The 13,735-nt window shown below is 37.7% G+C and overlaps 1 protein-coding gene across 7 annotated transcripts in view; it reads left to right on the plus strand.

The window, feature by feature from the left end:
* The window catches only part of RPS6KB1 (ribosomal protein S6 kinase B1), a 37,077-nt gene extending 24,555 nt beyond the window's left edge, over nucleotides 1-12,522 (plus strand). For 2 of the 7 annotated variants that reach the window (XM_059150025.1, XM_059150026.1), the window contains exons 8-15: nucleotides 332-422; nucleotides 588-678; nucleotides 1,171-1,278; nucleotides 2,162-2,224; nucleotides 2,649-2,726; nucleotides 7,223-7,330; nucleotides 9,346-9,458; nucleotides 10,408-12,522. In XM_059150025.1, the coding sequence (XP_059006008.1) occupies nucleotides 332-422; nucleotides 588-678; nucleotides 1,171-1,278; nucleotides 2,162-2,224; nucleotides 2,649-2,726; nucleotides 7,223-7,330; nucleotides 9,346-9,458; nucleotides 10,408-10,645 (890 nt within the window). In that variant the 3' untranslated portion in view covers nucleotides 10,646-12,522. Of the gene's footprint in view, nucleotides 1-331; nucleotides 423-587; nucleotides 683-1,170; nucleotides 1,279-2,161; nucleotides 2,231-2,648; nucleotides 2,727-7,222; nucleotides 7,331-9,345; nucleotides 9,459-10,389 lie in introns of those variants that run through there. The other 5 variants (XM_059150027.1, XR_009348224.1, XR_009348227.1 and 2 more) reach the window with 5 other exon arrangements.
* The last annotated feature ends 1,213 nt before the right edge of the window (nucleotides 12,523-13,735 follow it).

Consider the following 13,735-nt stretch of genomic DNA (forward strand, 5'->3'; position numbering starts at 1 on the left):
CCAGACTTTAGAGAATTTTTCTTGAAGGCTTGCTTTCTCAGGATGGTAGAGGATTCTAGGTATAGGTAAAGATAGAGCTTTGGAAAAACTGTTTTACTTATTTCTCTATTTTCCCTTTATATTATATCATTGGCCAAAAATGACTGTGTTAGCTTTAAAAAGTTAGCATCCCATATTATGGATGGCACCTTGCTAGTTGTTTGTATCTTCAACAAATATTTAAGGCAGAAAATGTTAAATGGAAGAATAGATTATTGTCTTCTATGATACATTCAAACACTGCACATGCTTAGAATTCTCAGAATAACCATGCTGTGATCTTTCATTGTAGGTCATGTGAAACTAACAGACTTTGGACTATGCAAAGAATCTATTCACGATGGAACAGTCACACACACATTTTGTGGAACAATAGAATACATGTGAGCTGCATGTTGCAAGAAATATAACTGGTTTGGGGGGGTGATAAGCTAACTTTCACCTGGTTTATGTAGGGCCATTTGGCTCAGTATATTGTTTTTAAACTTCTAATTCAGATGATATGCAAATGGGTGAATTTTTTAGGCGTATTATTTTTCTCATTGTAGGGCCCCTGAAATCTTGATGAGAAGTGGCCACAATCGTGCTGTGGATTGGTGGAGTTTGGGAGCATTAATGTATGACATGCTGACTGGAGCAGTAGGTGCACAGTTAAAAGCTGCATGTATTATGGTCTGTGCTGAGTAGTTATTAAATCATTATGGCAAGAGACCTTTCCTGTGCTTTTTAAAAATGTTACTGATGGAGTTACTTAAAAAAAAAATTAACACTAATTGCTTTATTGGTAGTAGTATGGGCCCTTTACTTTTAAAAACATTTTTGTTTAAATGATCTGTCATGTCAGTCCTGTGAAATAGGTATAAAATAGATACTGCCCTTATTGTATAAAAAGAGAAAGTAAAGCATAAAATCACAGGGCTCACCTATTACCACACAAAGTTAAAAGTGGAAACCCAGTTTCTTCTGAGATGTTACTATTTCTTCTGTCACGCTGCTTAAAAACTATAGATCTTTAGCAGTCAGCCCATATCACAGCATACATTTCTGATCTTTATGCATAACGGACTAATTTAGGAAATGGATGATTTTAATTTTTATATGCTAATTTTTCACACTCTCTTCTACTCGTAGCCCCCATTCACTGGGGAGAACAGAAAGAAAACAATTGACAAAATCCTCAAATGTAAACTCAATTTGCCTCCCTACCTCACACAAGAAGCCAGAGATCTGCTTAAAAAGGTAGGACAAGAGGGGCGCCTGGGTGGCTCAGTCGGTTAAATGTCTGCCTTTGGCTTGGGTCATGATCTTGGGGTCCTGGGATCAAGCACTGTGTCAGGCTCCCTGCTCAGCAGGAGTCTGCTTCTCCCTCTCCCTCTGCACTCTTTCTCTCTCAAATAAATAAATAAGTCTTTAAAAAAAAAAAAAAAAGGTAGGACATGAAATGATAACCCTCAACTACTGGAATTTAAATAGAATTGAACATACATTTAATTTAATTTAATTTTTTAAGATTTATTTATTTGACAGACGGATCACAAGTAGGCAGAGAGGCAGTCAGGGAGGGGGAAGCAAGCTCCCTGCTGAACAGAGAGCCCGATGTGGGGCTGGATCCCAGGACCCTGGGATCATGACCTGACCCGAAGGCAGAGGTTTAACCCACTGAGCCACCCAGGCACCCCTGAACATACATTTTAAATAAAGGATCATATATATTAATCAAAAAACCTACAGTTTTTACAGGTAAAGTACACATTTTTTAAAGATTTTCGTTCCTTGGGGTGCCTGGGTGGCTCAGCTCGGGTCATGATCCCAGGTCCTGGAATTGAGCCCTGCGTTGGGCTCCCTGCTCAGCAGAGTCTGCTTCTCCCTCTCCCTCTGCCCCTGCCTCTCCCTTACACCCTCCCCACTGCCTGCTGCTTGTGTGTGCTTTCTCTCTCTGTTCTCTCTCCTTAAATAAAAAAAATTTTTAAAATATTTTTTTTCCTAAGCAATATTTAGTTATAATTAATAAAGCCAATTTTCTCAAAATAGAGAAGCAATATAGACAAGCAAATTCTCTAAATAAAAAATAATCAATTTGACTATGGCTTATCATGTTTTGTTTTGTTTTCCCTCCTTAAAGCTGCTGAAAAGAAATGCTGCTTCTCGACTTGGAGCTGGTCCTGGGGATGCTGGAGAAGTTCAAGTAGGGATTGGCCTTTTTGGTGGTTTGAAGGGAAGATAGAGCTAATTTTATTTATTTGTGAGGGTTGTGTGTAGTTATTTAAAGTATAGCTTATTTGGGGGGGGCACCTGGGTGGCTCAGTTGATTAAGCATCCAACTCTTGGTTTTGGCTCAGGTCATGATCTCATTGTCTTGGGATCAAACCCTGTTTTGGGCTCCAAGCTCTGCCTGCAGTCTGCTTGAGAGATTCTCTCTCTCTCTCTCTCTCTCCCCCTCTGCCCCTCCCCGTACTTGTTTGCATGTTTTCTCTCTCTCAAATAAATAAATAAAATCTAAAAAAATAAGTATAGCTTATTTTGTGATTTGTAACTTCAAACAGACATTTAATTTGTCAGTCCAGTGAAGTCTATTCACCTTGACTTTTCTTCCTGTTCTTTTTTTCTAGGCTCATCCATTCTTCAGGCATATTAACTGGGAAGAATTGCTGGCTCGGAAGGTGGAGCCCCCCTTTAAACCTCTGTTGGTATGTATACATGAAAGCATATACTTTGAGGGACCTGGTATTTTTTTAGAATAAAATCCCAGGGGCGGCTGAGTGGCTCAGTCGTTAAGCTGTCTGCCTTTGGCTCAGGTCATGATTCCAGGCCCTGCATCCAGCTCCCAGCTCTATGGGAAGCCTGCTTCTCCCTCTCCCACGCCCCCTGCTTGTGTTCCCTCGCTGTCTCATTGTCTGTCAAATAAATTAAAAAATCCTTAAAAAAAAAAAAATAAATAAAAAATAAATAAAATCTTAGATCATTCAAAAACATTATGTTAATATAAACCATTCAGAAAACTTTGGTTTATGTTCTTCTCAGACTCTATTCTGTATAGTCTTTTCAAAGACTATTGCCATCAGCAATTGATGAGTGTATTAACTATTTTTAAGTTGGTTGCCTAAGACAACTAAATATTTCAAGTAGTTAGAACTTCTTTGCTTTGTTTACTTGATTCAACCATTTTTATTTTTATGGGGTATAACTGTTTACTCTTTTTTTTTTTAAGTTTTTTTTTTTTTTTTTAAAGATTTTATTTATTTACTTGACAGAGAGAAATCACAAGTAGTCAGAGAGGAAGGCAGAGAGAGAGAGAGAGGGAAGCAGGCTCCCTGCTGAGCAGAGAGCCCGATGCGGGCCTCGATCCCAGGACCCTGAGATCATGACCTGAGCCGAAGGCAGCGGCTTAACCCACTGAGCCACCCAGGCACCCTTTTTAAGTTTTTTTTAAGTAATCTCTATATCCCACATGGGGCTCTAACTCATGAACCCCAGATCAAGAGTCACATGTTTGGGGTACCTGGGTGGCTCAGTAAGCTTATGCCTTCAGCGCAGGTCATGATCCCATGGTCCTGGGATTCAGCCCTGAGTCAGGCTCCCTACAAAGTAGGGAGCCTGCTTCTACCTCTGCCCCCTGCTCACGCGCTCTCTCTTTCTCTCGCAAGTAAATACATAAAATCTTTAAAAAATAAAAAAAAATTTAAAAAATAAAGTCACATGTTCTGACTGAGCCAGCCAGGTGCCCTTATTCTCTCTTTCTCTTTCTTTCTTTTTTTTTTTTTAAAGATTTTATTTATTTATTTGACAGAGCATTCACACGTATAAGCAGAGGCGGCAGCAGACTCTCTGCTGAGCAGGGAGCCAGATCTGGGGCTCAGTCCCAGGACCCTGGGATGATGACCTGAGCTGAAGGCAAATATTTAACTGACTGAGCCCCTCAGGTGCCCTTATTTTTTCTTTCTTTTTTTTTTTTTAAGATTTTATTTATTTTATTTGACAGATAGAGATCACAAGTAGGCAGAGAGGCAGGCAGAGAGAGAGGGAGGAGGAAGCAGGCTCCCTGCTGAGCAGAGAGGGGGCTCGATGTGGGGCTCGATCCCAGGACCCTGGGATCATGACCTGAGCCGAAGGCAGAGGCTTTAACCCACTGAGCCACCCAGGCGCCCCTTATTTTTTATTTCTAAATAAAGTTCAGTTGACATATAATAATATGTAAGTTTCAGGTATACAGCATAGTGATTTAACAGTTATATACATAACAAAATGTTCACCAGGTTAAGTGTGGTTACCCTCTGATTCTACCCTATTTTGAATTTGATTTTCTGGGAATTTTCTTCAAAATAAAGCATATGGGTGTATTAGTTTGCTAGGCCTGCTGTAATAAAGTACCACCAACTAGGTGGCTTACACAGCAGAAGTTTATTATATTACAGTTCTGGAGACTAGATGCCAACATAATGTATTGACACACTTGGTTCATTATGAAGGCTATGAGAACCTTCCTTTCCACTCTGTGGCTTTCTCCTAGCTTCTGCTGGTTTGCTAGCGATCTTTGGCCTTAGCTTTGGCCATGCTAGGCTTGGAGCCCATAGGTGACTTCACCCGATCTCTACTTTTATGTTTGCATTCTCCTTTTGTGCAGATCTGTGTCCAGATTTTCCCATTTTATCATGACTGAATTAGGATCTTCCCTACTCCAAGATGGCCTCATCTTAACTAATTTCATCTGCAGTGACCCTCATTCAAATTAGGTTCCGTTCTGAGGTATTTGGGTTAGAACTTCAACATATGAATGTCAATGGGGACACAACTCAAACCATAACACTATATTTATTAGTAAATGAGTTAGTGTGTTAGTTCTTGTCTTTCTTCCACCTCCGAATTTGAGAAAATATAGTTTCTTTTTCTCTTTCTTGGGGTGAAGTGGAGGAGGAGGAGGATAATGATGATGATAATTTGGTCCTGGAGCACAAGGTGACTGGCTTTAAAATTTTCATATATATAATTATAAAGGAGGATAATTAACCTTTATGTACCAACTATCCAGCTTGTCAGGTCATCTTGTTTAAACTTAAACAGAACTGCTAGTTATCATCACAACTAAAAAGCTGACAATTTCCCCAATTTCTTTTGTTTTCTTTTCCTCCCTATTGGTTTGTTCTAATAAGGATTCAGTCAAGGTCTGTACGGGTTGGTTATTTTATCTCTTAGGTCGCTTTCCATCTGTAGATACCCCCATCTTGATTCCTCTCCCGAGTACTTACTGAAGAAACTGGACCATTTATCCTCTAGGGTTTCAAACTTTGATTTTGTGATTTTAATCCATAGTGTCATTGATCATACTCATTTCTTCCCTGTTTTTCCAAAAATTAGTATTTAGATTTAGATATTTAATCTGATTATTTATTTGACGGAGAGAGAGATCACAAGTAGACAGGCAGGCAGAGAGAGTGGGGAAGCAGGCTCCCGTGAGCAGAGAGCCCGATGTAGGGTTTGATCCCAGGACCTTGAGATCATGACCTGAGCCGAAGGCAGAAGTGTAACCACTGAGCCACCCAGGCGCCCTGCGATTAAACTTTTGATGTTGTATATTTTGGTCAGGAGGCATAATGTGTATATATATATTTTTTTGTTGTTGTTCTGTTTTGTTTTTCATTGATCGTTGCCAATATCAGTGATTCTTAGCTATGGTCAGTTTGGCAAGGTTTGGAGACAAGTTGTCACTTTCTGGGGAGGGGATGTTACTGGTTTGCAGTGAGTCGAGGCCAGAGATGCTGCTAAACATCCTCCTTTATGAAGGACAGGGCTCTGCAACAGTTATAAAGCCCAAAATGTCAGTAGTGCTGAGATTCAGAAACTCTAGCCTAGTTTCAGGATTTCATTAGTTTTTATAAAATGTCTTATTCTAATACTATTATTGATTCCTCATTAGTGAATTTTTCCTTAAAGAGAAACTTACATTGTTCGTACAGGAAAGGCAGGATAAATGTTTCCCAGTTTTCAAAATAATCAGTTAGTTCTTCAACATCTTCCAAAATTGACCAGTGAATTCTGTGATTCTTTTTAAGTTAATTATGAGCTTTAATATATTTGTGTTTTAATCCGCTGCAGTAATTTTTACTGATGCTTAGTTTGTATCATCTTTTGACACTAGGTGCTTCTTAATGTTGGTTCCTTAGCTCTTTTGACATGACCACAAAGTCTGATATTGTGCCAGAGAGCCCTTAGGAATTAAACAGATGTGGTAGTTAGATTTAGGTGATGTTTTTCATAAGAAGATGTACTCATGCAGCAGAACATCATTTTTGCTCCTTGAGAATGTAGTAGGATGAACCAAGCTATAGGAAGAAATTTTAGAGCATTTTACAAATACGTTTTGTGTTAAAACTCTGCCTCAGTGGTTTCTCGGGTTTATTATAAAGTGGCCTGCTGAGCAAATTATCTCTAATAGGGAATTTAGCCAGTGGACTAAATTGAAATTTTTTAAGTGGGGAAGATTGATATTCAAAAAAAAATTTTTTTGACATTCAGATTTTTAAAAAATATGAGTGTGTACTAAAATCTACTTTAGTATATGCTTAAAAATTGAAGATGCAATTTGACCTTTGAAACTTTCCACCTGGGGCCACCTGGGTGGTTCAGTTGGTTAAGCATCTGCTTTAGGTTCAGGTCATGACCTTGGGCTCCTGTGATTGAGCCCTTACGTTGGACTCCCTGCTCAGTGGGGAGTCTGCTTCTCCCTCTCCCCCTGCCCATCCCCAACGTTTGTGCTCTCTCTAGTGTGCGCTCTCTCTCTCTCTTTTTTAAAGATTTTATTTATTTTTGACAGAGACATAGTGAGAGGGGAACACAAACAGGGGGAGTAAGAGAGGGAGAACAGGCTTCCCGTGGCGCAAGGAGCCCAATACGGGGCTTGATTGCAGGACCCTGGGATCATGACCCAAGCCAAAGGCAGGTGCCTAATGACTGAGCCATGCAGGCACCCTCTCTCTCTTTCTTTCAAATAAATAAATAAAATCTGTAAAAAGAAACTTTCTATCTGTGTTTATTCTTCAGTCTGTTCCTACTAAAACTGTGTGATATTTTATTAGAGTCAAGCCCTCTGAAGAGTTTTAACTAGAGCCTTCTCTAATGCAAGTCATGCATTTGATTGATATGTATAATATAGACTATTCATTGTTTTCTAATTTTGTTTTTCACAAAGCAATCCGAAGAGGATGTGAGTCAGTTTGATTCAAAGTTTACACGTCAGACACCTGTTGACAGCCCAGATGACTCAACTCTCAGTGAAAGTGCCAATCAGGTCTTTCTGGTAAGTGAAAGAATTTCCATGTAGCCATGAGAAATTTAAGTATTAGGGTGGACCCTTTGCAATAAGAAAATTCAGTTTGTTTGCCTTGCAGTTGATATAGATAATCTTAGGTGCTATTTTTTATTAAGTTAACTTGGGTTTTTTAAGTTTTCTGACTTGCTAAGTTAGAAAACTGATTCCCATAATTCAGTGTTCCATTTCAGCATTTAGAGCAGGACTGTATGGTTCTTTGGAGTATATGATTCCCTTTTACATGGGCCGTTGACTTAAAATGATGTTTGCCTCAGTATCTCTATTGGAAGTCACACCGTTGTAACAGTAGGAGAAGAATTCACTGTAACTATTCTGTTCTTGGAATAGTTACAGATTTTTGGTACATTTTCTAGCAAATTTGTAGGGGATTTTTAACCTGTTAATTGTGAATATTTGACATCAAAATATATTGGTTTATATGTAATAGGAAATAAACTAATTCTCACTGTAGAAGTATTTGTATTGATTTGTCTCCTCAGAAAAGCAAGGCTTGGGGCGCCTGGGTGGCTCAGTGGGTTAAGCCGCTGCCTTCGGCTCAGGTCATGATCCCAGAGTCCTGGGATCAAGCCCCACTTTGGGCTCTCTGCTCTGTGGAGAGCCTGCTTCCTCCTCTCTGCCTGCCTCTCTGCCTACTTGTGATCTCTGTCTGTCAAATAAATAAATAAAATCTTAAAAAAAAAAAAGGCTTTTAGATTTTTAGATTTTTTTTAGATTTTTTGAGGGCTTTTAGATTTTGATAAACAAAAACCTCATTTTATACCATTTATTTTGTTACATAAAGTGAATCTCTTTATTTTTTATTTCTTTATTTTTAAGAGTTCTTATTTATTTGACAGAGAGAGTGCACAAGCAGGCAGAATATAGAGGCAGTGGGAGAAGCAGGCTCCCTGCTTAGCAAGGAGCCCTATATGGGGCTCTATCCCAAGACCCTGGGATCATGACCTGAGCTGAAGGCAGTCGCTTAACCAACTGAGCCATGCAGGCGCCCCTCTTTAAAAATTAATAAGAAACAGTAACATCTTACTTATTTGGAGATTGTGGTCAGAGCAACTTCAGTTCAATAATTATTTAAATTCCTATCACAGAATTAAAGGAAATTTAAAGATGATTAAGGCACAGACTGGTCCTCTTGGTAGTTAAGCTATGTGGGGAAATGGTTTCTGAAGTGTACATACACTTGTCACAAAGCATGTGTGCTACAGAATTGCACCTCAGTCTTTAGGACATCACCCAGAGGCTTATTGAGTCTTTTTACTATAACTCAAAATGCCTATTCATAGGTGACTAGAATAATAATTAGAAGGGAAGTTTAGTGGAGGACTGATTGTTAAAGGGATAAATATTGACAGCAAAGAAATGACACCTGGTGGTTTGATAGCAAGGTCCAAGAAAGAACTAAAGCTAACAAAACTGCATATATAATAGGCATAATTGCCTATTATAATTGGGGGTTTTCACAATGCTGACCCTTATACATCAAGAAAATACCAACTCTAAAGAAAAGAAAAAAGAAAATACCAAATCTTTCCAATCATTGGTATTAAGTCAGAGAGACCATACATGCCAACTTAGAGAATTCTGTTTTTACTTTGGCCTAATAATGAGAAACTGTTTGGGTGTGATAATCTTAGTTGCTCATGTGCATGTGGCTAGAAACAGTAGAATTTTCTTTGCATTCATCTTGGTATTTTATAGCTTAATGTGGAGCCTACATTTTCCTATTTTGTTCTACTCCTTCAACAAAGTGGAATACTGTTTACTGGCATATGGGACTTAATAGAATTCTGCCTTCCTGAGGTCCATGCCTCAAGAAATGGCTGGAAAGAAGCTAACAGGTGTGAAATGAGATTGAGGAGATGGGAGGAAACAGAGTGCTGATTTTAGGTGTGCACTGTTATTTTGGTGTGTCAGAGACCAAAACCACATTTTCTTGATATATATCACAAAACACCATTCTGGAGTCAACAATTACTATTTTTTAGGGTTTTACATATGTGGCTCCATCTGTACTTGAAAGTGTGAAAGAAAAATTTTCCTTTGAACCAAAAATCCGATCACCTCGAAGATTTATTGGCAGCCCACGAACACCTGTCAGGTATTCAGACTTTGTTATTCTCACCTCTTTTTTTTGTTTGTTTTTAACCTGGAGGAGAATGCCTTAAGAAATTTATGCCAGGTTATATAAAAGAAGCTCTGTTGTATTCTCTTTGGTTGACATAAGCATAGCATCTGCATCTTGTATTGTATGCTATGTAGTTTACCTTCCCTCCTGTGAAAGTAAGCTGCTGCACTGGCAAATGTCTTCCTTACCCATTCATTAAACATTTATTATATACTAGGGACTGTGTTGCATGGTGGGGATACATAATTAACACAAAAATTGTCCTTGTTCTAACGCTTACAGTTTAGTGAGAAGAGAGTCAAAATAACCAAAGGAGGAAATACAGGGATTATGTAATCATATGAAGTAGTATATGAAGAAAAATTTCTTCTATATGAAGAAAAAGAAAGAGTGTGGCAGTAGCAAGGAATAACAGGTGGGCTTCTATTCATGGTGGTCAGAGAAAGGCCTCCCTGGTGAAGTAACATCTATGAATGAAGAGAAAAAGCCACCCGTACAAAAAATAGAAGTATAGGATGTTACAGGTAGAGCAGCAACATACAAAAGCCAGAAAGGAGGAAAATCTTGGTCTTGGAAATGAAAGGTCAGTGTTCCTGACATGTGGTTCGTGATGAAGAGAAAGGTTTGGAGAAGTATTTTATCTTAAATACAGTGGGAACCTGTTTTAAGTGGGGAGTAAAATGATTTAAAAAAAAAAGTTATCACTGAGGGTTTTACATAGGCCGGTATAGAGGTAAATAGACCAGTTAGGAAACTCTAGCAATTAGTCTAGGGGAATGATGGCCTTTGTAGTAATTCACCAAAAATAAAACTAAATAAAAATAAATATCACATTACCCCACTTCCTTGAAATTTAAGGGAAATACTTCTTGTTGAGATAATCCTTGAGATAAATGAATGATAGCTCTTCCTTGTCTTAAAGCCCGGTCAAATTTTCTCCTGGGGATTTCTGGGGAAGAGGTGCTTCAGCCAGCACGACAAATCCTCAGACGCCTGTGGAATATCCAATGGAAACAAGTGGAGTAGAGCAGATGGATGTGACGATGAGTGGGGAAGCTTCAGCACCACTTCCAATACGACAGCCGAACTCCGGGCCATACAAAAAACAGGCTTTTCCCATGATCTCGAAACGACCAGAGCACCTACGTATGAATCTATGACAGAGCAACGATTTTAATGAATTTAAGGCAAAAAAGGTGGGGAAAGGATGTGTGAGCATCCTGTAAGTTGAAACAGGAAGACTCAAAATGACAGTCTCGAAGAGTTAGTGTCATTACATTGAACACTTTGGACAGAGGAAGAATAAACATGGATTTTAAAAAATCAATCAATGGTGCAAAAAAAAAAAAACTTAAGCAAAATAGTATTGTGGAACTCTTAGGCACATCAATTAATTGATTCCTAGCGACATCTTCTCAACCTTATCAAGGATTTTGATATTGATGGCTCGAACTGACAGTATTAAGGGTAGGATGTTGCTTCTGAATCACTGTTGAGTTCTGATTGTGTCGAAGAAGGGTTATCCTTTCATTAGGCAAAGTATGAAATTGCCTGTAATACTTGCAACTAAGGACAAATTAGCATGCAAGCTTGTTCAAACTTTTTCCAGCAACATGGAATCAAAGACAAAAGAAACTTAACAATTGATGTTTTACGTGCAAACAACCTGAATCTTTTTTTTATATAAATATATATTTTTCAAATAGATTTTTGATTCAGCTCATTATGGAAAACATCCCAACTTTAAAATGCAAAATTATTGGTTGGTGTGAAGAAAGCCAGACAACTTCTGTTTCTTCTCTTGGTGAAATAATAAAAATGCAAATGAATCATTGTTAACCACAGCTGTGGCTCGTTTAAGGGATTGGGGTGGACTTGGGGTTTATTTTCAGTAACCCAGCTGCAATACCTGTCTGTAATACTAGAAAAAAAATTATTTAATCATTTCTACTTGCAGTACTGCTATGTGCTAAGCTTAACTGGAAGCTTTGGAATGGTCATAAATTGTATGTCCTACATTTCATCCTTGTCCTGGGCCTGCATTGCACTGGAAAAATGTCACCACCTGTTCTTATACCAGTATTTGGTTCAAGACATCAAATGTTTTCAGCCCATGGCTGAAGAAGGATGGAAAAGAGTCAGGATAAAATGCATACTGAGGGCAGTAAAATGAGGGAGAGAGGGAGATCCAGGGAAAGAGGGTGTTGTCATGTTCCACTCTCTATGTCTAATCTCTTTACAGCAAATTGGTAAGATTTTAAGTTTTACTTTTAACTGTTTTTGCTGTCTACCTTCCTTAGGTTTTTTTTCCTCAACAGTTTTAAAAGGAAAAAAGTATTTTTCTTTCTCCTATACTGGGGCTACATATTTTGATTGTAAAAATATTTGATGGCCTTTTGATGAATGTCTTCCACAGTGAATAAGAAAACTTAGTGGCTTAATTTAGGAAACATGTTAACAAGACACTATGTTTTTGAAATTGTAACAAAATCTACATAAGTGATATACAGGTACAAAGAATAAAAATAAAGGTAGCTTTACCTTTCTTAAATACTTCCTGCCTTAAAGAGAGCATTTCCATGACTTTAGCTGGTGAAAGGGTTTAATATCTGCAGAGCTTTATAAAAATATATTTCAGCGCATACTGGTATAATAGATGATCATGCAGTTGCAGTTAAGTCTTAACGTCTCTTTTTGTTTTTTATAATGTCTTCAGTCTGAGTGTGCAAAGTCAATTTGTAATATTTTGCAACCCTACAGTTTTTTTAAATAGATGCTGCTTGCTATGTTCTTCAAACCTTTTTGAGCCATAGGATCCAAGCCATAAGATTCTTTATGCATGTTGAATTCAGTCAGAAAAGAGCAAAGCTTTGCTTATTTAAATGGCAATTCAAGTGAGATGAGATGAAATCCTATGACATTAGGCAGAATAGAACCATGAAGGAGGACTGGAAATACACCTTTTCAATTGTGGCAATAAATGAAAGAATTGGTTACAGTTCATCTTTGAACAGACAGCCTTTTTTTTTTTTTTTTTTTAAATCACTTCCTCTAGACCCCCTCCTCTCTTTATGCAGCAGCCTACTGATAACTTTATAACTGTAGCTAGTAAATTAGAAGCTACAGTAATGATAAGGGCAGAAATTGCACTTCGAGTACAGATCTTTGTTCTCTGACAGTTTATAATGTCTGAAAAAACAGAACCCAAAAGCTCTGGTGATAGGTGCAGGCTTTATTTCAGACTGCAAATGGCTTGTGCTACTCTGATACTTGTTTTCAAATGTGTTTACTAACTGTAGTGTTGACTGCCTAACCAAATTCCAGAGAAGTTTTTACACCAAAATAGTCCTCCTCGGCCCTATTTGCTAGTAAGTAATATTTGCACTGTGATTGGCTGGCTCTAACCACCCCATAGACTGTTTTTATAATTAGTATTGCCAGCAGTAGTGGCGCAAACTGCAACTTTCCTGCATAAAAAACATAAATTGCATACCCACCATCCATACAAACAGTTTTTCAAACTTATCATTTAGTGAAATTAATTTCCTATGCTGTGGCAAGTTTACAGAGAAATTGTGTTTCATAAATGGATATCCCTACTATGACTGTGAAAACATGTCAAGTGCCACTTTAGTGTCACAGACAGAAAGCACACACCTATGCAATATGGCTTACCCTATATTTATTTGTAAAAATCCAAGCATAGTTTAAAATATATGATGTCAATATTACTAGTCTTAAATTTCTAAGAGGGTTCTTTATGATTATTCCAGGTAAGTGTATAAAAGAGATTAAGTGCTTTTCTTTCATCACTTGATTATTTTCTTTAAAATCAGCTATTACAGGATATTTTTTTACTTTATACATGTTTTTTAATTAAAATATAATCACTGAGAACTGAAGTTTACTAATTTTGATTTTATAAGGTTTGTAGCATTACAGAATAAACTGGGATTTATAAACCAGCTGTGATTAACAATGTAAAGAATTACTGAACTTGAACCAGATTTTTAGGAAAATTGTTACTTCTTTTTCCCCTTTATGGTCTCACCTAATTTGAATCCTTCAAGACGAATTTTTCCGTACTATTTTTTGAGATAGAAGATAATTGGGGGGTGGGGGGTAAGAATGCATGTATGATACTCCATAAATTCAACATTGTTTAACAAATGGTTATAAACAAGATGCATCTTCGATAGTAATATATACTGAGCCTTGGATTGTGTGTTTAATACAGGATCTAACTATTT

This window comes from Mustela lutreola, chromosome 15, assembly GCF_030435805.1.
Source record: "Mustela lutreola isolate mMusLut2 chromosome 15, mMusLut2.pri, whole genome shotgun sequence".
Lineage (NCBI taxonomy): Eukaryota > Metazoa > Chordata > Mammalia > Carnivora > Mustelidae > Mustela > Mustela lutreola.